The sequence below is a fragment of the Lytechinus pictus genome, chromosome 15 (assembly GCF_037042905.1).
Source record: "Lytechinus pictus isolate F3 Inbred chromosome 15, Lp3.0, whole genome shotgun sequence".
NCBI classification, from domain to species: Eukaryota; Metazoa; Echinodermata; class Echinoidea; order Temnopleuroida; family Toxopneustidae; genus Lytechinus; species Lytechinus pictus.
In genome coordinates, this window is record NC_087259.1 from 19,338,844 (window position 1) to 19,363,690 (window position 24,847).

General features: G+C 36.7%; 1 protein-coding gene across 1 annotated transcript in view; it reads right to left on the bottom strand.

Annotated features, from left to right (window-relative positions):
* Positions 1 to 24,847, bottom strand: part of LOC129277387 (sushi, von Willebrand factor type A, EGF and pentraxin domain-containing protein 1-like) — a 44,240-nt gene that overhangs the window by 4,997 nt on the left and 14,396 nt on the right. The window contains exons 5-15 of the mRNA XM_064110022.1: positions 24,065 to 24,244; positions 21,678 to 21,857; positions 16,330 to 16,503; positions 15,702 to 15,881; positions 13,673 to 13,861; positions 11,743 to 11,955; positions 10,627 to 10,830; positions 7,392 to 7,586; positions 6,079 to 6,204; positions 3,171 to 3,266; positions 1,123 to 1,386 (exon numbers count right to left, since the gene is read on the bottom strand). Of these exons, the coding sequence (XP_063966092.1) occupies positions 1,123 to 1,386; positions 3,171 to 3,266; positions 6,079 to 6,204; positions 7,392 to 7,586; positions 10,627 to 10,830; positions 11,743 to 11,955; positions 13,673 to 13,861; positions 15,702 to 15,881; positions 16,330 to 16,503; positions 21,678 to 21,857; positions 24,065 to 24,244 (2,001 nt within the window). The remainder of the gene's footprint in view (positions 1 to 1,122; positions 1,387 to 3,170; positions 3,267 to 6,078; positions 6,205 to 7,391; positions 7,587 to 10,626; positions 10,831 to 11,742; positions 11,956 to 13,672; positions 13,862 to 15,701; positions 15,882 to 16,329; positions 16,504 to 21,677; positions 21,858 to 24,064; positions 24,245 to 24,847) is intronic.

Genomic DNA, 24,847 nt, shown 5'->3' on the forward strand with positions numbered 1-24,847 from the left:
CTGGGGGGCAGTTGAATGACTGTGACATGTATGATTATTACCCCCCCCAAAAAAAAAAAGAAATTAAGATTAATGTTCTTCAAATCTGCATAAGTTGAGGTGAAAGTTGATGTCTTGAATGATTCTTAATAATGATAATGATTCATTTTCACACATGAAATGACCTCTGTATCCTTCGATCAGTGACCCTGAGACTCCAAACCCTATTGCCACTCAAAGCTGCATATATGAACTGAGATTAGAATTGATCCACTAAGCATTTTTAGTTACAGATTTTTATGATACAGATGGATGGACGTTCTACACCACAATTTTTTGTTTGTTGCACAAAGAGAGAAGACTTTGTGTGCAATAAATGCAGTGCAGGCCTTACTAACAAACGTGAGAGCGCATGCCACCGTATTGTTGATGGGACTAATTGTGTAACTGTTTTAATTATACTTGCACATGTGAGACAACGTGCTCAATTTGACTGAAAGTCAACTGTATACGGTAGAGGTAAATAAACAAAATTGCAAGCTAAATGGTTTCTTTGGTAACTCACAGCTTTGAATTGGCTCATGATTTTGCTCTTCAAAGCACTTTTCAACACCTCTTTGTAAAGGTCACCCACATCCATAAGGAATGACCTAATCACTCCATACAATGACTTCTGTCTGTACAAGGGTGATGGTTTCTCAATACTAGCCTAACAGACTGCTATTTTGGTTTGGGACGAATCGGACGACCATGATAAATTACGCTTCCTTTAACCACTTATCGTGGGCAAAGGTTTTACAAATATCAACAGATCAGTCAATTAACTATATGCAATTGATCTAGGCTGAGGTTGCAACTATTGTCTTATCTTTTACGCGTCTGATGCCGTTACGCGGAGGTATGCAATACATCTGATGCACAAGACTACAAACCGTGAATTTTCCTCGTCACGAAAAAACCCACACCGAATCACGGCCTATAAGAAGAAAACAACAACGAAAGCAAAACCAGAGTGTACGGAGGGTGGCTGCATTGCACCATGGTTCACAGTCTTCCACATCCGACAAATTGCATACATTTCACGAAACAGCCAAGATAAGGCTGCAGTCTACGCCTAGAATATAGGCTATAAAGTCTACCTACCTGATATAGAGCTTCCTTCTTCATATACCTCAACTTCACATAGGCTGAGCTCCCGTTCCTCGTCAGGCCCAGTTGGAATATGCACACTGACAACACTCCCGTAGATACCAGCAGAGCCGTTTCTCACGCACCTTATTGCAATCCCATGGTTTTCTTCGTTACTGTCCGCAACTTGTTGATGTGTTATTTGGGCTCCACACAGCTGGTTTCTTGAGTAATCTTCATGTACGCCTATTCTCACCTCTGCACCCACTAAATCATATCCTACAATGAAAAGTGTTCAGGACAGACTTATAGGCCCAAATTCACAAAGGTGGTTTTGAAAACCCACGGTTGAGTCCATGGTTTATGCAGATTTCCTGTATAAATTACGCTTATTTTACCGCGTATACTAAAAAATGTCCAATGCTGATGCACGCTTTTGTCACAGTGCGCCAAATTGACACCTGTTGCCGTAGTTATCCACACTATTTTATTCATGAGTCCACTCTTCAAACAGTGGACTCATTAATAACATAGCGTATCTAACCATGGTAACAAGCGTCAATTAGAAATGAAACATTTCTTTTCTTGTAAGAAAATATTGGAATCTTTACTGCTCAAGGTGCAAATTTTATGTATACAGGAAAACACATGATTTTAACTTTTCAGAATTCTCACCCATTTGTGCATAATCCAATAAGAATGTCATTAGTTAACTGATATAGGTACAAATCTTTCATTTGATTCAATGTCAATATGATTTTGCTGCACAAATTAACAAAAATAGCCGATACATTCCTTTTGCATTTCTTGTAAGGTTAAGCCCCACAATCAATTGCTAAGTTTTTATGTTGCGGGGCCCGGCCCGCACTCACATGTATCACCATTAGCTAATTTTTTTTGTTTATAAAGTAACAATGCACCAGACGCTAGAAAAGGTGGTAAATTAATTGGCAATCATTGTTACATTTGATAATCCATATACATTTGGCTATCCATAGAATGTAGTACACATTGGCTATCCATAGTAAGATTGAAACATTATGGTTTAGAATATGGATCAAAGATGTATTAGACTCACTGTGACGAAGTAGTCCTCACAGTTAAATTATATTCTTTCTAAATGATAGGTGGGTACTTAAGATTAAAGTAGGCATGTGAAAGTCCTAATAGTATATACAGTAACCCATTTCACATGCCAGGATTTACGTTCATATGGCTTCAAGTCTTAAGGCCATGACTCCAAATAGGCCAGGGTCTTTTCTCCTACTGCAGGAGTCTTTGTCCTTGATACAAACGTCAAGGGAGGGATAAACATTCATTACCCCTGTCTGGAAAAACACAGTTTATATAAGAAAGCACTTAACTGTGATTGGTTAGAAAGAGTTTCTCTCTACAAAACTTTAGTTCCTTTCCAGACACTTATGCAAGATAGCCCTTTAGTATCATTGGCCAGAAGTGGTTCTTCTTTGTAACTTTTTGTATCCATCTCCAGACAACGAACAACTTAACTTATGTAAGGAACTCCTACGATGTGATTGGTCCAAAGAAGTTTTGTTATGTATTTCTATAAATGCACCGTCCAACGCTTATGTAAGGTGGTCCTGCGAGATGATTGGTTCCATGTAGTTTCTCTATGTATCCCTTTATATCCATCCCAAGATAAGGAATAATATAACTTGTATAAGTCAGTCCTGAGCCTTGATTGGCTAGAGTAGTTTATGTAATTTTGGACTAGGAGAAACATAGGGTAGAGAATTCCTTATATATTCCTTTATATATTTTTATGTTAACAGTGGGCTATATTTATATAAAGGTACGTTACAAATAGTGGAAGGAAAGTGAATTCTAGTCAGAAGATAGTATAGCTATGAAAGAGAGGGAGACGTATGTCTCAGAGCTGGTATTTTATTGTGCTTGTGTTGAAATATATACACATGTGTGTTGAAGATTCATCTTGAAGTCTTGAACCTGTAAAAATCAATTTCTTCTCGCAAGCTTTTTGTCACGGGTATTTCTTTGCGTCGAGGCGAGAATATACTTCAGCTTGGTTTCGTGACACTCACTATGATCGTTTCTATCGAGGCGGTTGTATATTTTCACCAAGGTCAGGTTGTAGACGTCATGCATTACAGTTTTCCACCACGGGTTTTTGGTCACCCCTACAGAAACAAAGAGAAGAAAAAAATGTATAGTGAGTGATTGTATTACCGACCAGCCTTGTATTACCGAACGCGCGCATCGTACGCTTCAGAAAATAATTTCATACGCTCAAAACTTTGCACCATCCTTCCAAAGAGAACTTGAATAGAAAGATGACGAAAAATGGTCAAAAGCACATTTTCAAAAGTCTTAATATTCTAAAATAAAATATGGTCAAAATAGCTCATCAGTGATTTTGTTGTGTTCTCAATTTTTCCCATTGAGAACACACGTTCGGTAATACGATACCTTTTTCAAGTGACCAAAATATTTCACATGCGAAAAGGGGTCTGAATGGAAGCTAATATCGTAAAAATTTAAATAACAAAAAATGATTTCAACCAAATTTTTACATATTTATATTTTGTAGGTAATTGTGTATTTATGGTGAAAGATTGATGAATTTTATGAGAATAATGTGTTTGATATGACTGAATTCATGAAAAGTGTTCGGTAATACGATCCACTACCGTATGTTCACAAAGTTATATGGGTCATATTTTACAAAGGATCCATGGTCTGAAAGCATGGTTTATACAGACTTCCCGCCTCAAAATAGCATGCATATTGGGAAAGATGTCAGTAATGTATATTTGTTTTTTTTATATAGTGCTACAAATTCATACTTATTACTATTAAGGTTAATGTGTGACGAGACCCTGATATGAAATTATGAACCAATTGCTATATATTTCAAAGGCGAAGTTTAACCCGACCATAGGTTGGTTTTAATAAAAGTAGAAAAACAAGACGGTTCAATGAAAATCCATCAATGAATAAGAAAGAAATGGGTTTTTTAAGTTTTTAATTTGAGACGTCATATGCCCGCAGCTCTATCATGTAATATAATGGGAAACTGATGAACGAAAGTATTTTTTCTTATAGAAGGGGGTACGATGTGTCTGACGACATATCGTATCCACCGCACAGATAAGTTTACTTTCAATTTTTTGTGATAATTGTATAGATTTTATATCACACAACATATAGAGGATCTGCTTGTAAGGGACGTCACAAAACCAAAACTTGACAAATTTATAGCTCTTTCGTCTTTGAAAGAATGATTTTCCGCAAACCTTCACCAACTTTTTTCTGAAAATTTTCTGCTTTCATTAAGTCATAGTCGGGGTGAATTTTCCCTTTAATAACCTCAAATCATGGAGCTTGTACTAATGCAGAGCTACCAACCTTCAATAGTAAAAAGTAGTAATCCAGAAGCTCAAAAGTCCTAATTTTGAGATATAAGTACTGTAGTAATTTCATATACTGTAAGTATAAATTTCTTTGAAGAGGTTATAGAACAGCACCCAATGTGCAGAAATGCAAACTCTACAGGATAAATGTCGGGAAGATTTACCCAGGGCGCTACATAAATTTTTGAAGCACTTGCCCAATCAGGCAAGTCAGTTTTCAATAATTGAAAAATAAACTGAGAGAAAACACTACGCACATCATGATAATATGCGCAGCGATGGAAACAAAGAGACACGATCATGAGTGAAATGAACATTTTTTTTTTCTATTTCAAATACTTCCTGAATATACAGTCAGTCTGCAAGCCCCTGTGTTAATGAGCAAATAAGCAAGATTTATCCAAGTCCTCTCGTGGCTGAATTCATGTCCCTGTAAAATCTTGTGAATTGTGAGACTTTCTTTCTCAAAGAATTTAGCCACTTTCTCCTTGAGTAAAATTTATTATTTTTGTAGCATATGAAAGAGTAAACGTTACTCTTTCATACTGATGATTTCTTTTGAATAAAATGTTTTGATAAATAAGTGAAGTTCAGGCATGAAAAGATGCTTCAAACAGAATTTTCTTCATCTTTTATCTCTTGCAAATTGTGCAAAATTTTCTGTTTTGGGCACAAATATTATATATTATATATAAATAATATCAGAATATCATCAGAAAGCTCAAAATCTATACTTTCTTACAATGTTAGTCTTGATATGTGGCAACTTTAGATGGGTCAGCAGCCAGCTCTTTCCACCAAAATGCAAGACGAGATTTCTGAAATTTCTGAGTAGCATAAAATCCAGAGTTCTGATTGGTTGAATAGTGTTTTCAAAACAACAGGCGCGGGTAATTTGAAGAGATTACCACATGGTGAGTGTGACCTTGCAGAGGCCCAGTGTGGGAACATTGGAATTTGCGTGGGTGTGTGGTCTCTATGACCAATCAGAGCGCAGTATTCTTGTTTTTAAACTGCTAAATGTACTTGGCCTATGAAAGGCTGGCTGCTGACCCATCTAAGATACCTCTTCTTACAAAAATTATATCATATTAAAGCTTAGATCTTCAGCTTTATCATAATCTCAAAATAATTTGTGCTCAACCAGAAATTAAGTGTAAAAACAACAAATTTTGTTGCATGAAAATAATTATTTTGTTTCATGTTTTAGATCAAACGTTTCACCTATATTACAAAATCGTTTTAAAAATCCAGTCACATGACCTGAAAGAATGATTTTTCAAGTTTGGACTTGATCCTAAGAGATTTTTTTTTTTCAGTAATCACGAAAATTAGATATTTCCATGCATGAAATGACCCATGGCCTTTAATCGAATGACCCCAAAATCTAATTGTATCATTGCCACTCCCATATAAATACATGCACCAATTTTGATCTTGAAATGTCAAATGGTTCTTTGGTTATCCTGTGAACGGGACATACTAAAGGGATGACCAAAGATATACATGCCTCCAGCAACCACCTACGGTAGGTATAGGCACAAGACTGATAACGTAGTACTAAAATGTAAATACTTACTGGTCCTTGAGCAATATTCTTCCCCACTGTCCTTATGGCCATCCCTTGCCAGCCATGCACTGTCTATGAAACCACCATGCCTGCTTGGAGTTTGAGAGGAATCTGATTCTTTTATCTTGTTCCTTGCTGCAATTGGATATAAGAACAGAAGTTCGATGAGAAAAAAAATAAGACAGAACTTCTTCGGTGACTTGAGAGATCGGGAAGCATTCTATGGAGAGTTAGTGATAAATAACATGACAAAAATCTCTCGTTTCATACATACCCACAGCACCATCACACAGGATCCTATATACTAGTATATCAGTGGGGAATCATGACCCCCCCCCCCCCCTTTCAGACAGCTGTCTGATCAGTGCCTTGCATCTTCACACCAAGGCCCTGTCTTACAAAGAGTTGCGATTGATCTGATCACCCACAACCACATATCATATTGTGGTACAATAATAATAATATAGGTATATTTACCCAGGGAAGCCACTTCAGTTCTGAAAACCGTTCTCCCAGCGGGCCCTGCTATTCTTATTACCCCGGCTTTAGCTGGGCTGCCTAGGCGCTCAAAGCATTCAAGGAATTTCTTTCTACCGGGTACCCATTCACCTCACCTGGGTTGAGTGCAGCAGTGTGGATAAATTACTGGCTGAAGGAAATTACGCAATGGCTGGGTACAATAATGATAACAATGTCCATTCATACAGCGCATTTACTGTATGCATATACTCTACTGTGCATGATACTTTCATAGTATCGTATTATTACCTTGGCCGAAGGTGAGTCGCCATATAGGCGCTTTTGCGTTCACCCATTCACTTCACCCCGGTCGAGTGTAACACAATGTGGATTAATATCTTGCTGATTGAAAATGGCTGGGATTTGAACCCACAACCCTGTTTCAAGTCTAGAGACTAATATACTGGGCTACATGTACATACCTCTCATTCAAGCAACGCTAATTTTTCTACTTTCAAGAAAGTTAACTCAGCATCCCTTTAAGGATTTTAGTGCTCATTTTCATTCAATTTTCTTTACTGCTCTGCTGTCGACTGACACAAGGACGCAACTCTGTGGAATGAGTTTCTTCAGTAAGTTAGGAATGTGTGTCATTGTTTCATGTGGAAATATAATACCTGCTTTTGAAACTTCTATATTTCAAAAATAGGGGGTAATGCGACTCCAATTCCTTTAGCATCATCTAGAGCATACAGAAAATATCCCAAATCAAGAAGAAAACAAATCAATTTAGAAAAAATGTCAGAGTTGCTTCCTTTTGTCGGTGGACAGCAGTGCTAAATGGAATGTTACAAGATTCTTACAATGTAGACAGGTAGGAATAACTGGCCACCATCTGGATGCATTGCAGGTCACAGTTCCGTTACCGTAAGCGGGTATGTAGTCTGTGTTACAATGGACCGTTAGCACAGTCCCATGCGAGTATTTCCCATTTTCCTGGCTTGTGCTATAGCTTATACTTTTCTTGTTCATCACATTTTCGAGAGGTTCACATGGCTCTAGGGAAACAATAAAAAACAAAGGTAAAGCATAAATTTAGGAAAGGTACAAGAGTAGCACATATAAATAAGAGGACACAAGTATATGCATACGAATTGTATCATATGACTTGTGGACAGTACTATATGTACATACAAAATCATGGACTTACTTGTCTCATATCTGAAACTTTGACTGAGACTCTCTCTGAACCAAGAGCCCATGTTCACAAAGACAATCATTAAATAGAAGCTTCTTGACTTACTGCACAGGATTTACAGTACCACATAAGAGATCATGGACATACTATGCTCACATCTGAAATCTTGACGTACTTCACTGACCTTATAGCATATTATCACTTAGACTTTTCAAATATGTTAGAGGAAGATCCTTGTTTAACTACACAGGATTTACAAAACCACATGAAATCATGGACTTACTTGTCTCATATCTGAAACTTTGACTTAGACTCTCTCTCTGAACCAAGAGCCCATGTTCACAAAGACAATCATTAAATAGAAGCTTCTTGACTTACTGCACAGGATTTACAGTACCACATAAGAGATCATGGACATACTATGCTCACATCTGAAATCTTGACGTACTTCACTGACCTTATAGCATATTATCACTTAGACTTTTCAAATATGTTAGAGGAAGATCCTTGTTTAACTACACAGGATTTACAAAACCACATGAAATCATGGACTTACTTGTCTCATATCTGAAACTTTGACTTAGACTCTCTCTCTGAACCAAGAGCCCATGTTCACAAAGACAATCATTAAATAGAAGCTTCTTGACTTACTGCACAGGATTTACAGTACCACATAAGAGATCATGGACATACTATGCTCACATCTGAAATCTTGACGTACTTCACTGACCTTATAGCATATTATCACTTAGACTTTTCAAATATGTTAGAGGAAGATCCTTGTTTAACTACACAGGATTTACAAAACCACATGAAATCATGGAGTTACTTGTCTCATATCTGAAACTTTGACTTAGACTCTCTCTCTGAACCAAGAGCCCATGTTCACAAAGACAATCATTAAATAGAAGCTTCTTGACTTACTGCACAGGATTTACAGTACCACATGAGAGATCATGGACATACTATGCTCACATCTGAAATCTTGACGTACTTCACTAACCTTATATATAGCATATTATCACTTAGACTTTTCAAATATGTTTAGAGGAAGATCCTTGTTTAACTACACAGGATTTAAAAAACCACATGAAATCATGGACTTACTTGTCTCATATCTGAAACTTTGACTTAGACTCTCTCTCTGAACCAAGAGCCCATGTTCACAAAGACAATCATTAAATAGAAGCTTCTTGACTTACTGCACAGGATTTACAGTACCACATAAGAGATAATGGACATACTATGCTCACATCTGAAATCTTGACGTACTTCACTGACCTTATAGCATATTATCACTTAGACTTTTCAAATATGTTAGAGGAAGATCCTTGTTTAACTACACAGGATTTACAAAACCACATGAAATCATGGAGTTACTTGGCTCACATCTGATATTTTGAAATCTATTATGAAACACAAGCTTCATGATTTACTACATGTACATAGGACTTACTCAACTACATAACAAATGACTGACATGTTTGGCAACATATCGATCTTATTTCCATAAAAAATCCCCCCATAATTGTGTGCTGACAGCACTGAAATAGTGTCAGTGCACGCCTACAGCAGATTACAAGTTAATACCAATGAGAAGCAGCTGCGGCAAGTATTAAACACTGGGGCCCGTATTCTGAAGTCGGGTTTAACTTAAACTCGGGTTTAAAGTTGTGGTTTAAGTATGGACAGCCAATTGTTACATAAATCACTAACAGTAGATATATCATTTTTCAGCTCATTTTGATCTCAAATCATTCATAATTGTCTAGGAATTATAAATAGATGATTGTCTTCACCATCGATGAATCAGGAAAGAGCACAGTAAACATAAGAAACATACAACTTAATAAAAATTTTGACACTTTTGGCTTCCCATAATTTTAGCACAGAGTTAGACCATGGACTAAGTTAAACCTGACTTCAGAATACGGATCTGGGGTGGTATTCTGAGATCCATTTTATCTCAGATAAAATAAAATATTTTATCTCCGTTAAAATCAGTGAAATAAAATACCCTTAAAATCTCTCCGAATTGGTATTCTGAGAACAATTTTATCTTCATTTTATCTCTGTAAGACACACCTATTTTTTAATCAATATCCAATTAGAAACGCGCTTTTATAACTCTCTCATATCACTCAACCAATGGAAATCCATTCCGCTAGGAGGTGTGGCGAAGGAGTGAGATTGCATCAATTTATTGACTTCAATACACTTGCACTATACGCTTGTGCGTCTTTACAGAGATTTCTTTTTAACAAAAATGGCAATACTCTCATCTTTTTTTCGAAGTCTATATCGCATCTTTTCAAGCATCATTTCAAAGACAATATTAGTCAAGAAAAGTCTCATGAAATGCTTCCTGATTGTACAGGAATAACTTTAAGGTGTTGTTCTCAACGAATATATCATTTTTCTTAATTTTCATGCCAACATTTGGAGTTAATTCACCTAGAAATATTGACGAAATGAACGTCGCGGAGATAAAATAGCCCCTACCCTCTTTTAAGTTTATTTTATTTTTTCTTCAAAGTAACTTGGGCGCAAGCACATCACCCGCGTTGCAATGGCCAGATACGCGATGGGTATGTCTACGCAGCTACTGCTCTGTTGCGTATCATCATAAATACGCAAGATAAAATTTATACGCAAGATGAAATTTTAAATTTTATCTGAGAGATAAAATGTCATCTCAGAATACCAATTTCATTTTAAGAGATAAAATAAAATATTTTAAAGATAAAATGACCTCAGAATACCGCCCCTGGGTCTCTGTTTCCCATGTTCTGCCAAAATCTCATATCCAGATAAGTGCTGGTCTCATCGTGTTTGGATAAAACAGGATGGACTGTAGTGTAAAGGAGTTTAAAAAACTACATAAAAAGTCACTGACTCACTTGGCTCACATCTGAAATCTTGACTTCCGTTATTGTCCCATTGACCATTGTCACATCGACTCTGAGTAAAGCCCCATGGTCTGTAACCATTCCTGCAATCAAGGCGCCGAGTGTCTCCATGATGAGGATCTGATCGCTTTAATTGTTGGCTAGGGGATGTGTAAACAAACTTTCCATGGGGTACACCTTCCTCTTGGCATAGAACTGATAATTAATGATAAAAAAGCTGTAATTTGTTCATGTCCTGATGTCCTCTGTCTTAATGCAATTTGTGCATCACATTTTCAAAATGAAAGTCAATGGTGTATAACATTCCATGCTAAAAGAATGAATTTGCCCTTGTATGAGCACACTTTTACAATAAATGCAATTCAGGGGGGGGGGGGGTTGCATGAAAGTGGCATTCCAGTACAAGAATAAATATACAAAATATGCATTATTTGCCAATTTTTCTATTTCTTTCAGTGATACATATCACTAAAAACAATTCAAAGACAATTGTGATTGCTGTGTCTTCATGATTGTTGGAATCACATATTTACGCACATGTATACATACATGTAGACGTGGGCACTGCATAGATACTGTGACACAGTGAATGTATAAGAAATGACACTAATAAATCAAGTATGGTGGAAGTGTCCAGATGTCGGATGTGACAAAGATGCAGGTGAAATTGTGATTTTATCAAATTCTGGTGAAAATATTTCCATTGAAACTTGGGTTGCAGGCTGGATGGCGCTGCATTATTGCTTTAACATTAATAATAGTGGCTACTTAATAGCGCACAGGTCAACGTTTTGGTGCTTATGGCACTTCAAGAAAGTAATTATGCACATGAATAATATTTGAAAAAATAAAAATATACAATAAATAAGATATAATGGAAATGTAAATTCTTTTAAAAACTATAGAATTCTTAATTGAGAGAGGAAATCATAGGTTTTTAATTGGGACATTCATCATCATCATTATCATCATCATTATTGTTAATTATCATCACTAGGTTTGAAATTTTATGTCTCTAAAAAAGTTTGATGATATAATGAGGTATTGAAAATTTCTAAATGCAAACTTTGATAACACAACAAACACAGAGAAGGAACTATATCTCACCAGGTTCACATGTGGGCACATTTGAACCATACCCATAACTCCCCTGCGAGCATCTCATCTCTTGATTCCCATTCAGACGATAGCCCCGTTCACATTCGTAATGTACTCTTGTATCATGTGGAATCAGATGGGAAGAGCGGTCCTCATCGGAGATGGGTGGATCATATGCTATATTCAAAGCTATATCGTTAGAGCCCCTCATGCCACATGGTCCTATTGAAAGCAATAAAAATAATAATAATAATATACATATATATATATTCTTGTACTATCACATTAAGACATAACGTCCCAATGCACTCTGGCTTGAGCCCCACAGCCTTGTATAAGGTGAAACATTTCAAGGAATAAATTCCTGCAAGGCATCCATTTACCTCACCTGGGTTGAGTGCAGCACAATGTGGATCAAGTTCTTTCCAAAGAAATTGCGCCATCGCTGGGATTCAAACCCATAACCCTATGTTTCAACTTCAGAAGACTAATCCACAGGGCCACAATGCTCCACTATTCCAAAAGATACCAAAACCTTGATATAACTTGAATTTGTCGGCATTAAGTGGATGACTTCCCAGAGCCTTATTTCAGAAAACTTAGTCCAATTTAAAATCAACTCTCAGCCAATCACAAGGTACAATGACAGTAGCTTATAACAGCAGGTAATACCTTGAAAAAAATTTTTTTTTAAAAGTATTACAATGAGAGATACATGCCAGTGAACGCTATTTCTATTCAGATTAAGAATAAAAATTTATTTTTTTAAAGTTGAGATGAATTATTAAAGGAGAATGAAACCCTTGAAACCAGCTGAATCCATATCAAAGAGAAAAATCAAAGAAACATATTGTTGAAAGTTTGAGGAAGATTGAATGAATAATAAGAAAGTTATGAGCATTTGAATATTGAGATCACTAATGCCATGTAGATCTTCCCATTGGCAATGCGACCAAGATCTGTGATGTCACACACGTACAACTCCCTCATTACTTTTGTACTTATTTCACTCATATTCTCACTTTTATAGAGTCTATCACAAGGTGAGGTGTTCTCTTTATGAGAGGACAAGTACAGAGGTTTCACAACATTATATCATTGATGAATCGTTTGTCATATGATTAGAATGAGCAAAAAGAGATGTTTTGGGGTATATTTTCAGTGTCCAAAAGGGGAGAGTTGTTCATCTGTGACATCATAGATCTTGGTCGCATTGCCAATGGGAGGATCTCCATAGCATTTGTGATCTCGACATTCAAATGCTCATAATTCTTCTATTGCTAGTCCTATTTTACTCAAACTTTTGTTGATCTTATTCTTTGATTTTTCTGCTTTCACAAAAGCTTACTTGCTCCAAGAGTTTCATTCTCCTTTAATGTTAGATTGAGAACAATATGTTGAGAGATATTTTGTGAGATAATTAGCTAGGGAGCTTAATCATAGTGATGAACAGTAAGCTTGGGCTAGGATCTTGCTATCATTCTTCACCATAGAGAAACATAGATGATTATGTCTAATTTGTCTCCAACATTTATTCTCATAAACATAAACATCTCAATCAATCTTGAACCATTAGACACATATAAAAAGATGGGTATTGAAAGAGAGGGGGAGGGGGAGAGGGTGGAGAGGGGAAGATGGGAAGGGGGAGAGGGAGAGAACAGGAGGGGAAAAGGGGAGAAGGTAGAGAGGGGGAGGGGAAAGAGGAGGGAGAAGGGGGAGAAAGGGAGAGGGGGGAAAGATGGGGAAGGGGAGAGAAGAGGAGGGGGAAAAGGGGAGAAGGTAGAGAAGGGGAGAAGGGAGAGGTGGAGAAGGAAAGGTGGAGAGGGGGAGAAGAGGGAGTGGAGAGGGGAGAGATGGGGGAGAATGGGGAGAGGGGGAAAGGGGAGAAGGGGGAGAATGGGGAGGGGGAGAGGAGGGAAGGGAGAGAAATACATACTTCCTTTACAAAGACGTACTGCATCACTATCAGACCATTCTCCATCATTACACCTAACATTGTTTAGTCTCTCTGTGAATCTCCAGTTGCGGCAGCGTAACTCAAGTCTGGTGTTGTGGGTTACAATACTTTCTGGTTGTAAGTTCGTCCACTGTCCATCTCGTGGGTGAGGAGGAACTGTGCATGATTCTGGGTGGGGGGGAATTAATAATGGGCTTTTGAGTCAAGTTCAAATTATGAAATAAAATCTAATTTCGATAGGAAATGGTTGGATGCCATCGTAAAGTGTTTATCTAACACCAGAATGCGTATTTAGATAGAACAACAAAGTTTGATTAAAATACTTAAAGCTTGCTTGAAATTATATATTCTTTTCATTACTACATGTTTTTCCTGATGTAGCTAACACAGCAAACAACATGTGGGACCAAAGTCTGGCATTTGTCAGTAATTTTTTTAATCTTCATTTGCTCATTACTCTGTAACTGACAGATATCATTTATTTAGAAGTTTTAAAATTCTGTGTAAGTTTTGTTCAAATCTGTAAACTTTCTATTTTCTGCTGTTACCAGTACCAGATTAAAAAAAAAGATTGAATAATCATCCAAGACTGCTTCGTGAGTATAAGCAGCCAAATATATACAGCATTGCTACACCTTCATAAAACAGGTGTGTGTTTCATTAAGCTGTTCTTAAGTTAAGAGTAATTTAAAGAACGACTGTGAACCTTTCTTACATGCTAAATAACCACCGATGAACATTTAAAGGTCAAGTCCACCCCAGGAAAATGCTGACTTGAATAAATAAAGAAACTAGTATAGTGCTGAAAATTTCATCAAAATCGGATGTAAAATAAGAAAGTTATGACATTTTTAAAGTTTCATTTATTTTTCACAAAACAGTGATATGCACAACTAGGTGACTCAGTCGATGATGTCCATCACTCACTATTTCTTTTGTTTTTTATTGTTTGAATTATACAATATTTAATTTTTTTTTTATTTGACAATGCTAATTCCACATGTTCAGGGAGGAATTAATCATTGTATCACATAACAATGAGAAAAATATTCATATAATAAAATACAAAAATAGTGAGTGGATAACATCATCAGTCTCCTCATTTGCATACCAGCCAGAATGTGCATATAACTGTTTTGTGAAATTAAGCAAAACTTCAAAATGTCATAACTTTCTTATTTCACATCCGATTTTGATGAAATTTTCAGTGTTATGCTTGTCGGATTTTTCTCTTTTTATTCAAATCAAATATTTGTTGGGGTGGAATTGCCCTTTAATGGTGAATATCATTTACCACAAGAAAGGATCACCAGTCGTTCTTAAAGTCACTCTTAACTTACTAACAGCTTTGTGACACAGTCCCCTGGTAGTGAAGCACAGACTTTCACCTCAATGACAATACAGTTTGAAACTTTACATAAGAGATAGGAGTGAAAGAAAAGGGTGATCACAGTTTTACAGTGTGATTATTACAGGCAAAATATGACACCCATTGCCTACTGGAATCGTTGGGCATTCCTGTACAAAACCTAGAGGAATCAATAAAGTAGGCAACTGATAAATAGAGAGAAAGAGAGATAGAGACCGAGAGACACACAGACTGAGAGGAGAGAGTGTAAGAGAGAAGGAAAGAGAGAGAAAAAGAGTAACAGAGACAGCGAGAGACAGAGACGAGGGGGGGCAGAAAGAGAGAGCCAGAAAGACCGACAGAGATAGAGAGTGAGCGACAGAAAGAGACTGAGAGACAAAGAAAGAGAGTGAGGGACAGAGAGCCCAGAGCAAGAAAACAGACATTCACCTGTACTGAGAGAGTGAGCAACAGACAGAGAAAGAGACAGAGATCGGGGGGGGGGGGGGGGGCAGACAGAGAGAGAGTGAGAAAGACTGACAGAAAGAGACCAGAGAGACAGAGAAAGAGGGACAGAGAGCCCAGAGCAAGAAAACAGACATACACGTGTACTGAGAGAGTGAGCAACAGACAGAGAAAGAGATAGAGACAGGTACTGACCTCCACACACAGGCATTGGGTATTGCCAGTTTCCTGACTCAGTGCAATAGCTGAGTGGTTCCCCATCCCGTGTAAACCCGTCATTGCAGTGATAGTAAATCACATCATTCAGACGGTACACAGATTTCTCATTCGTCTTGTAGCCATTAATGAGAGTTCCTTGGTCTTCACATATAACTTCTGTATGAAGTACAATCAAATTGATATTTTCTTTTAAAATAGATTTGTCTCTCTTTCAAAGTTTCAATTTACTAATCTTCGGTTCATCCATGGATATCCAGAAACTGTTTACATTTATCGCATTGCATTTTTCCCTATAAATTATATCATAGACTTCTGATATACTTTTGAACAAAGAGAAAATTAATTCATAGTTTTGAACATACGTTGTAAAAGATATGTGTACATTTTAATAGTTTTGCAACATCTCCGGATGTTGGATTCTAGCAACTTTTCATAATATATGATCAGCAACGGTTAAATATGCTGACTTATTCATTTAACCAATCAAACAAACAGATGATCCGCAACATAATACAATACTGGAATTGACTATTCAATTATATTTCCAGTGATGTCTTAAATTAAATCGAAGACGAGCTTTGTACCTCTTTATTAGTTTTCTTACCTGTACACACAGTTTCTGTTCCACTCCATGTTTTGTCTCCTTGGCAAACCCTTCTCTGACTTCCGTCAAGGCGGTATCCCTCGTTACACTCAAACCTGACCTGGCTTTCAAACGTATGGCCCCAGCTATCCACTCTACCATTGGCTATCCCAAGTATTTCTGGGCACCGAACAGCTGTGGAAATTCATTGAAAATCAATGGCCTACATGTTTAAACATTTTCAAACAATCCTAAACATTCCATGTTATACAAACACTCATGCCCGTATTCTGAAGTCTTGTTTAACTTAGACCATGCTCTAACTCTGCACTTATATTATGGAAAGCAAAAATGTCAAAATTTTCCATACATTGTATGTTTCTCATGTTTACTGTGCTTTTTCCTAACTCTTAAATGGTTTATGCTTCCGAAACAGTTAAGAATGATTGGAGAGAAAAATGAGCCGAAACAATGAAATTCTTCTGTTAGAGATTTATGCAACTATCGGCTATCCATAGTTAAAGCAAAACTATCTACCAGATTTTTAATTAAAGGAGAATGAAACCCTTGAAACCAGCTGAATCCATATCAAAGAGAAAAATCAAAGAAACATATTGTTGAAAGTTTGAGGAAGATTGAATGAATAATAAGAAAGTTATGAGCATTTGAATGTCGAGATCACTAATGCCATGAAGATCCTCCCATTGGCAATGCGACCAAGATCTGTGATGTCACACACGTACAACTCCCTCATTACTTAAGTACTTATTTCACTCATATTCTCACTTTTATAGAGTCTATCACAAGGTTAGGTGTTCTCTTTATGAGAGGACAAGTACAGAGGTTTCACAACATTATATCATTGATGAATCGTTTGTCATATGATTAGAATGAGCAAAAAGAGATGTTTTGGGGTATATTTTCAGTGTCCAAAAGGGGAGAGTTGTTCATCTGTGACATCATAGATCTTGGTCGCATTGCCAATGGGAGGATCTCCATAGCATTAGTGATCGCAATATTCAAATGCTCATAACTTTCTCATTATTTGTCCGATTTTTCTCAAACTTTTGTTGATCTGTTTCTTTGATTTTTCTGTTTTCACACAAGTTATCTTGTTCCAAAGGTTTTATTCTCCTTTAACTTAGACCATGCTCTAACTCTGCACTTATATTATGGAAAGCAAAAAATGTCAAAATTTTCCATACATTGTATGTTTCTCATGTTTACTGTGCTTTTTCCTAACTCTTGAATAATTTATGCTTCCGAAACAGTTAAAGGAGAAATATATTGAAAATCGTAAAAATGGAGAATCATATATCAAATCAAAGGAGAAAATAAGGAGAACACGATGGTGTACATCATTTATCATGGAGACCGATGGAACTCAGTTAATTGATAGTTTAAAGTTCTCTCTCTGAATGCTTCAAACACGCAGAATTACGTCCGCGAAATTGGGGATTTTTTTATGACGTCACTTTCTGTACGAGAGGCGTGATTGGCTCTCCCACGTGAAGCTCCACTTGCATGCAAAACCTGTTGCGAGGGTACGTTTTCTCCACACTGTCACTGGATACTTCGATCACGAAATGAAAAAAAACCCAGAATTTTATCTAGATTTGGATTTTCAAATTGATGATTTTGAAGATGAAGAGAATGATGATGAAATGAACAACAAAGTGACGTAGTTGGAGGTAAATTGGGGGAATTACGCCGATGATGATGAGTCGGACAATTCAACTTGCAACACGATCACATGCCGATTCGCTACCTAACTCATGCAGCTGCTAAGTGCTAGCTACACCGCGCGGGCCAAATTGAATTCATGAAAATGAATTACCACACTGTCCAGACAGAGTCTCTTACCTCTGTGACTATGAAGAAGGAAAATAATGATAAAACTGTACTTACAAATAAGTGAATGTAATCCGAACCTGAAGGCAAATCAACTCAACGAATAGCAGCAGACGATATGCACCGATGATAAACTTCATGTGGCTGGGATAGATTGTCACTCGTTCTGTTAGATGTAATTTTTATCTCATTAATTTGACAAAATTACGAAACTCGGGGAATTATTTATCTATATAAAAATATAGTAACATCTCGTATAATTTTTAAATTACGATAAAACGTTTTTTGAAGGAAAACGTTGAGGTAAATTAAAATTAGATGTAAAAGATCCCCAACATGCGTAGCTTGATTGAGAGCTGTGCAACACGTGCATATAGTGATTTTGATTACGATCACATATACGAGCTTTTAAAAGGTTTTATCGTAATTTAAAAAATAATACGAGATGTTACTATATTTTTATATAGATAAATAATTCCCCGAGTTTCGTAATTTTGTCAAATTAATGAGATAAAAATTACATCTAACAAAACGAGTGACAATCTATCCCAGCCACATGAAGTTTATCGTCGGTGCATATCGTCTGCTGCTATTCGTTGAGTTGCCTTCAGGTTCGGATTACATTCACTTATTTGTAAGTACAGTTTTATCATTATTTTCCTTCTTCATATATAGTCACAGAGGTAAGAGACTCTTTCTGGACAGTGTGGTAATTCATTTTCATGAATTCAATTTGGCCCGCGCGGTGTAGCTATAGGACTTAGCAGCTGCATGAGTTAGGTAGCGAATCGGCATGTGATCGTGTTGCAAGTTGAATTGTCCGACTCATCATCATCGGCGTAATTCCCCCAATTTACCTCCAACTACGTCACTTTGTTGTTCATTTCATCATCATTCTCTTCATCTTCAAAATCATCAATTTGAAAATCCAAATCTAGATAAAATTCTGGGTTTTCTTTCATTTTGTGATCGAAGTATTCAGTGACAGTGTGGAGAAAACGTACCCTCGCAACAGGTTTTGCATGCAAGTGGAGCTTCACGTGGGAGAGCCAATCACGCCTCTCGTACAGAAAGTGACGTCATCAAATTCAAGTCAATTCAGAGACCGATGCGAGGCATATTTCGGAGAGGCATTTTGAGCGTTTTTTAATCGGCGATTTTCACCTTATGTATTATTTTCGTTATTTTTGAATGACCCACTGATAATCCCCATATCATTACCTTTCCATTGACATATAATAAGACCACATTCATAATCAATATAGTTCTCCTTTAAGAATGATTGGAGAGAAAAATGAGCCGAAACAATGAAATTCTTCTGTTATAGATTTATGCCACTATCGGCTATCCATAGTTAAAGCAAAACTATCTACCAGATTTTTAATTAAAGGAGAATGAAACCCTTGAAACCAGCTGAATCCATATCAAAGAGAAAAATCAAAGAAACATATTGTTGAAAGTTTGAGGAAGATTGAATGAATAATAAGAAAGTTATGAGCATTTGAATGTCGAGATCACTAATGCCATGTAGATCCTCCCATTGGCAATGCGACCAAGATCTGTGATGTCACACACGTACAACTCCCTCATTACTTTAGTACTTATTTCACTCATATTCTCACTTTTATAGAGTCTATCACAAGGTGAGGTGTTCTCTTTATGAGAGGACAAGTACAGAGGTTTCACAACATTATATCATTGATGAATTGTTTGTCATATGATTAGAATGAGCAAAAAGAGATGTTTTGGGGTATATTTTTAGTGTCCAAAAGGGGAGAGTTGTTCATCTGTGACATCATAGATCTTGGTCGCATTGCCAATGGGAGGATCTCCATAGCATTAGTGATCTCGACATTCAAATGCTCATAACTCTTGTATTGCTAGTCCTATTTTACTCAAACTTTTGTTGATCTTGTTCTTTAATTTTTCTGCTTTCACAAAAGCTAACTTGCTCCAAGAGTTTCATTCTCCTTTAAACCCGACTTCAGAATACAAGGCGCAGTGTTCAAAGCACAGACTTAATTTTACCCAAAATCAAAAAAAAAAAGAGTAAACAAAGTTTTTCTTTTACTGATACATCAATTTTGTATAATTTATGTTATTGTCAAGAAATGCCCAATCAGATTCCTCAAAATAGTCTTTTATTTTGGCATTACAATACCCTTCACATTGTTTATTTTTCATGTTTGTAATATTTGTATTTATATTGCAAGGCCTCCAAGGACAACATACCAGTTGCTGATGGAGCCACCCTACTAAAAGAAGACTTTTAAATAAATAAAATAAACTACTTCTTTGGTATTTGATTGTTTTATTTTTCCATCAGCATTCATACATGTAAATTATAAAAATTAAGCTTTTTTCAAATTATATTAACAATCTAAAAATTTCAATTTTTTCAATATAAAACATTTCAATAGTGGGTGATCATAGTGAAATAATATCTTGATTTTTAGAAATGCAACACAAGAAGGTAAAAAAAAAATATTAATAAGATATGAAGTTCTGTTCATTAAACGGTGGGGGGGGGGTAGCTTTTTTGAATAAATAAAATAAACTACTTCTTTGGTATTAAGTTGTTTTATTTTTCCATCTGCATTCATACATGTAAATTATACAAAGCTTTTTTTTACATTATATTAAGCAATATGAAAAGTACACATTTCAATAAACATATGATATTCGACAAGTTTTCATATCCAACAACTTTCTTTGAATTTGCTTGACTAAGAAGCACTGTTACTATGGTAACTGTGAGTTAAAACATCCGATAAGTCATTAAAAAACTCCCATGGATTAATTGCAAAAGAGGGACTATTGTACAACGCCTACTTAGCTTGTTGTACGCGAGCAAATGGGAGGCTTAATGTCAAACGTTCGTACCGTTGCACAAAAGACGTACCATCCAAAATGTACCGTTGCACGGCTTTAGGAGGTGACGTCACAATACGATTCAATCCATTGCGCTCAGTAAAAATGCAGGTGCAATACGCGTATAGCCTGCTGGCTAAATGCGCAATGCTGCCCGAGGTGTTCGCTTGTAATTGTGGGATTTTGCTTTTCGCTTTCCATATTTTTGCTCCCTTTTCATAGATTACTGCAGGAAAAACTCTTTGTTTTTTCATAAATTCGCTAAACTCCGAGGCGTTGTACAACACAAATAGCGAATATTCTTATTCGTGCAATGGTGCGAGATTTCGCATTCGGTGAAAGAAAGAAACACTCTATTCAACTCGGCTAACGCCTCGTTGAATAGAGCATCTTTCTTTCACCTCATGCGAAATCTCACACCATCGCACTCATGCCTATTCGCTATTTGTATACTATTACATATCAAGCAAATATGCTTGAAGGCATCAATAGCCCCCAAAACAAAGCTAATTGCAAATAATAAACAGGTTATATTTATGATCAGTATGATCTGATAATACAAGTAACTACAGGGAAATGCAATACATTCATTCTCAGGCCTAAAAATAAATTGATAATGGTCAAAATTTCACACAGACGATACTCACGTTCACAAGTTGGTAATATACGAGACCATTCGCCGTTTTCAAGGCAGGTTCTATAGTTAAGGGTGTAAGGTGGGTTCTCGTATCCTTCCCGACACACATATACTGCCCGACTCCTGTACTGGTATACCCGAGTGGTGAGATCGGCATTGGGTAGTCTTCCCGGGTAGCCACACGAACGAGCTGTGTGCAGAGAATGTTAACTGACATAATGATTATTTGTGAAAGTAATGTACTCATCAATATATGAAGCTTGCATCGTGATGGTAGGTACTGCTGAGCGATGAAATTAACACAGCTATTAACTCATCACTGTTCAATAATAGACATTCTCGACATTGTTGAGGCTTTAATGAACTGACCTACATATTGCACATTTGATTTCATATATTGTACCGGTGTATGATTACAATGGGGGGGGGGGCAATGGACCTTTGACAGAACAGGGTTTTCTGCAAGAATAGGAGGTGACGTGGCCGAGTGGTCTATGGCGCCCAACTACACATGGAAAGTCTACGGTTCGATCCCCGGCCGCAGCACCTATATATAACCGTGAAAAAGGCATTTAATCAACAGTGCTCTTTTGGTTAGAGCTTTTTGATTGTTTAACCCTAAAAGGTCTGGGGGGGGGTGGGCGGATTCTGCCCCCTCTACATTTTTTAACGATAAATCCGCCGTGTGAAATTTTTCAACCATGCCGCTAGCTGACTGTTTACTTTCAAATCTCACACAACTTTTGAGACAAAATTTTCGATGCCCGGTTATGCGGTTACGAGATTACGCAATGTTATGTAAGTGCCAAAACTGCTCAAAAATGTGAATTCTACAAATCCAATGTAAATTGTGTATTTAGCCAAAATTCATTAATGTATCATTATTTCTACTTTTACTGATTAAACTTAATTGATGTTGTCTTGTTTATGATCAGAATTAAGTCTGCATCAATTTCCATTTAAAAAAAAGGTCAAACACAAAGAAATACATAAGAAATTAAAATACATAAGAAAAAACTTGCAATACCAAATTCTTTTTAAATTACATTTGATCGGATCCTACAAAGAGTCTGAATAAAAATTAGCAGTTTTGGGGCAGTATGATAGTTGATTAGAGCAAATGTTAATGCATAAATTAGCATAATTAATTCAATAAATGAAAAATCTTAATAATTCAAAAAAATTAACAATACAGCCTTGTAGATCTTATTGCACACTACCACTGTGCAAATTTTCACGGCGCTCACACGATCGAAGGCCGAGATCTCGGGGGGGGGGGGGCAGAATTCTGCTAATGAAAAATTATTCACAGAAGATTGACCCAAAACGACTTTTGACCATGATCATGTGACCTAAGACATGTGCAAAACAATCATTCATACTTGATTTATACCATTATGTCGATGTTTCATGAGCTAGATCCATAAACTTTTGATGCCAAATCAACACATATTCCCAACACGGCCAGAGTTCATTGACCTTTAAATGACATTTGATCTTGGCCATGTTACTGAAACGTGTTCAGGAAAACATTGCTGCTCTTATGTCCAAGTTTCATGAACTATTTTCATAAATTTTTAAAGTTATGATGACAATTCCACAAATACCCCCAACATTACCAAAGTTTGTTGACTCTAAATGACCTTTGACCTTGGTCATGTGACCTGAAACTCGCACATGATATTTAGGGATACAGTACATGGTTGCTCTTATGTCCAAGTTTCATTAAGTAGATCCATACATTTTTAAAGTTATGATGACAATTCCTCAAAAGACCCCAACATGGCCAAAGTTCGTTGACCGCAAGTGACATTTGACCTTAATCATGTGACCTGAAACTCAGGCAGGATCTTCAGTGATATACTATTACCCTTATGTCTCAGTTTTATGAACTAGGTCCATACACTCTCTAAGTTATGATGACATTTCAAAACTTAACCTTGGTTAAGATTTCGATATTGAGTCCCCCAACATGGTCGAAGTGTCATTGACCCTAAATGACCTTTGATCTTGGTCATGTGACCTGAAACTCAGGCAGGATCTTCAGTACTACTTGATTACCCTTATGTCCAAGTTTCATGAACTATGTACATAAGTTATGATGACATTTCAAAAACTTAACCTTGGTTAAGATTTCAATGTTGACGCTGTCGCCGCAGTCGGAAAAGCGACGCCTATAGTTCGCTCTGCTATGCAGGCGAGATAAAAACTGTCAATCACGTTTTATGGAAGTGATTTAATCAACACGTCGTTGAATAGAGCATCTTTTTTTCACCTCATGCAAAATCTCGCACAATCGCACTCATGCCTATTCGCTATTTGTATACACCAACATGGGGCCACATACATACTTCCCATTTAATGATTTCTCTAATTCAAAGTGATATCGATATTTACGTGTGCAGGAGAATGCTTGTTCCGACCACTCATAGTCTGCATCACAGGTGATTTCTCGAGAGCCGCGGATAGAGAAACCAGAATTGCAAACATATGAACGGGTATCACCGGGTAGGAAGAAATGCTTGTTGCTCGGCTGTAATGAGGCGTTATCCACGATGGGTGGGTCTCCACAGATAGCTAAAAACAAAAGAAGATGAAATGGGAGAGTTATTTCTAGAAAAAAGTCTATAGATCCATTGTCCATTCTTTTATCGATTCTTTAACTCTCAACACGATAAAGTAATAATTGAGATCCCATAATGTTCATAAATTCTACATACATGTAGGTTGGTTTCTGAACTTATCAGTGGCATGTTTAGGGTTAACAATTTATCTTTGTACGGTGTTCACTTGAATAATAAAAGATACACAAGGTCTAGGGATATCATGCATTTGATCTTCAACCTAATATGTACACCCAGTTTTTGTTCAGTTATCATATCCACAACAAATTTCAAATGCAAGAATAACAAGTAGTTTATGAGCAATATTTCATACTTAATTTGGACCTATAATATTGTACTGTAATGTCAGAAATAATGTTAAAAGAAATCGTCAGAATTATCTGCAGGCGCAAATTTCTATCTGTAGGAGTAGGCCGTTTTATCACAGGGCATGTTTTCATATTGCTGTACAGCATAAATACGAAAAATAGAGAGGGCATTGTAAATCTCTCATACCAATGAGGACATCAAGGCCAGTCAAAACCGTTTTTTTTTAAATAAGTCCTTTGATGACCTT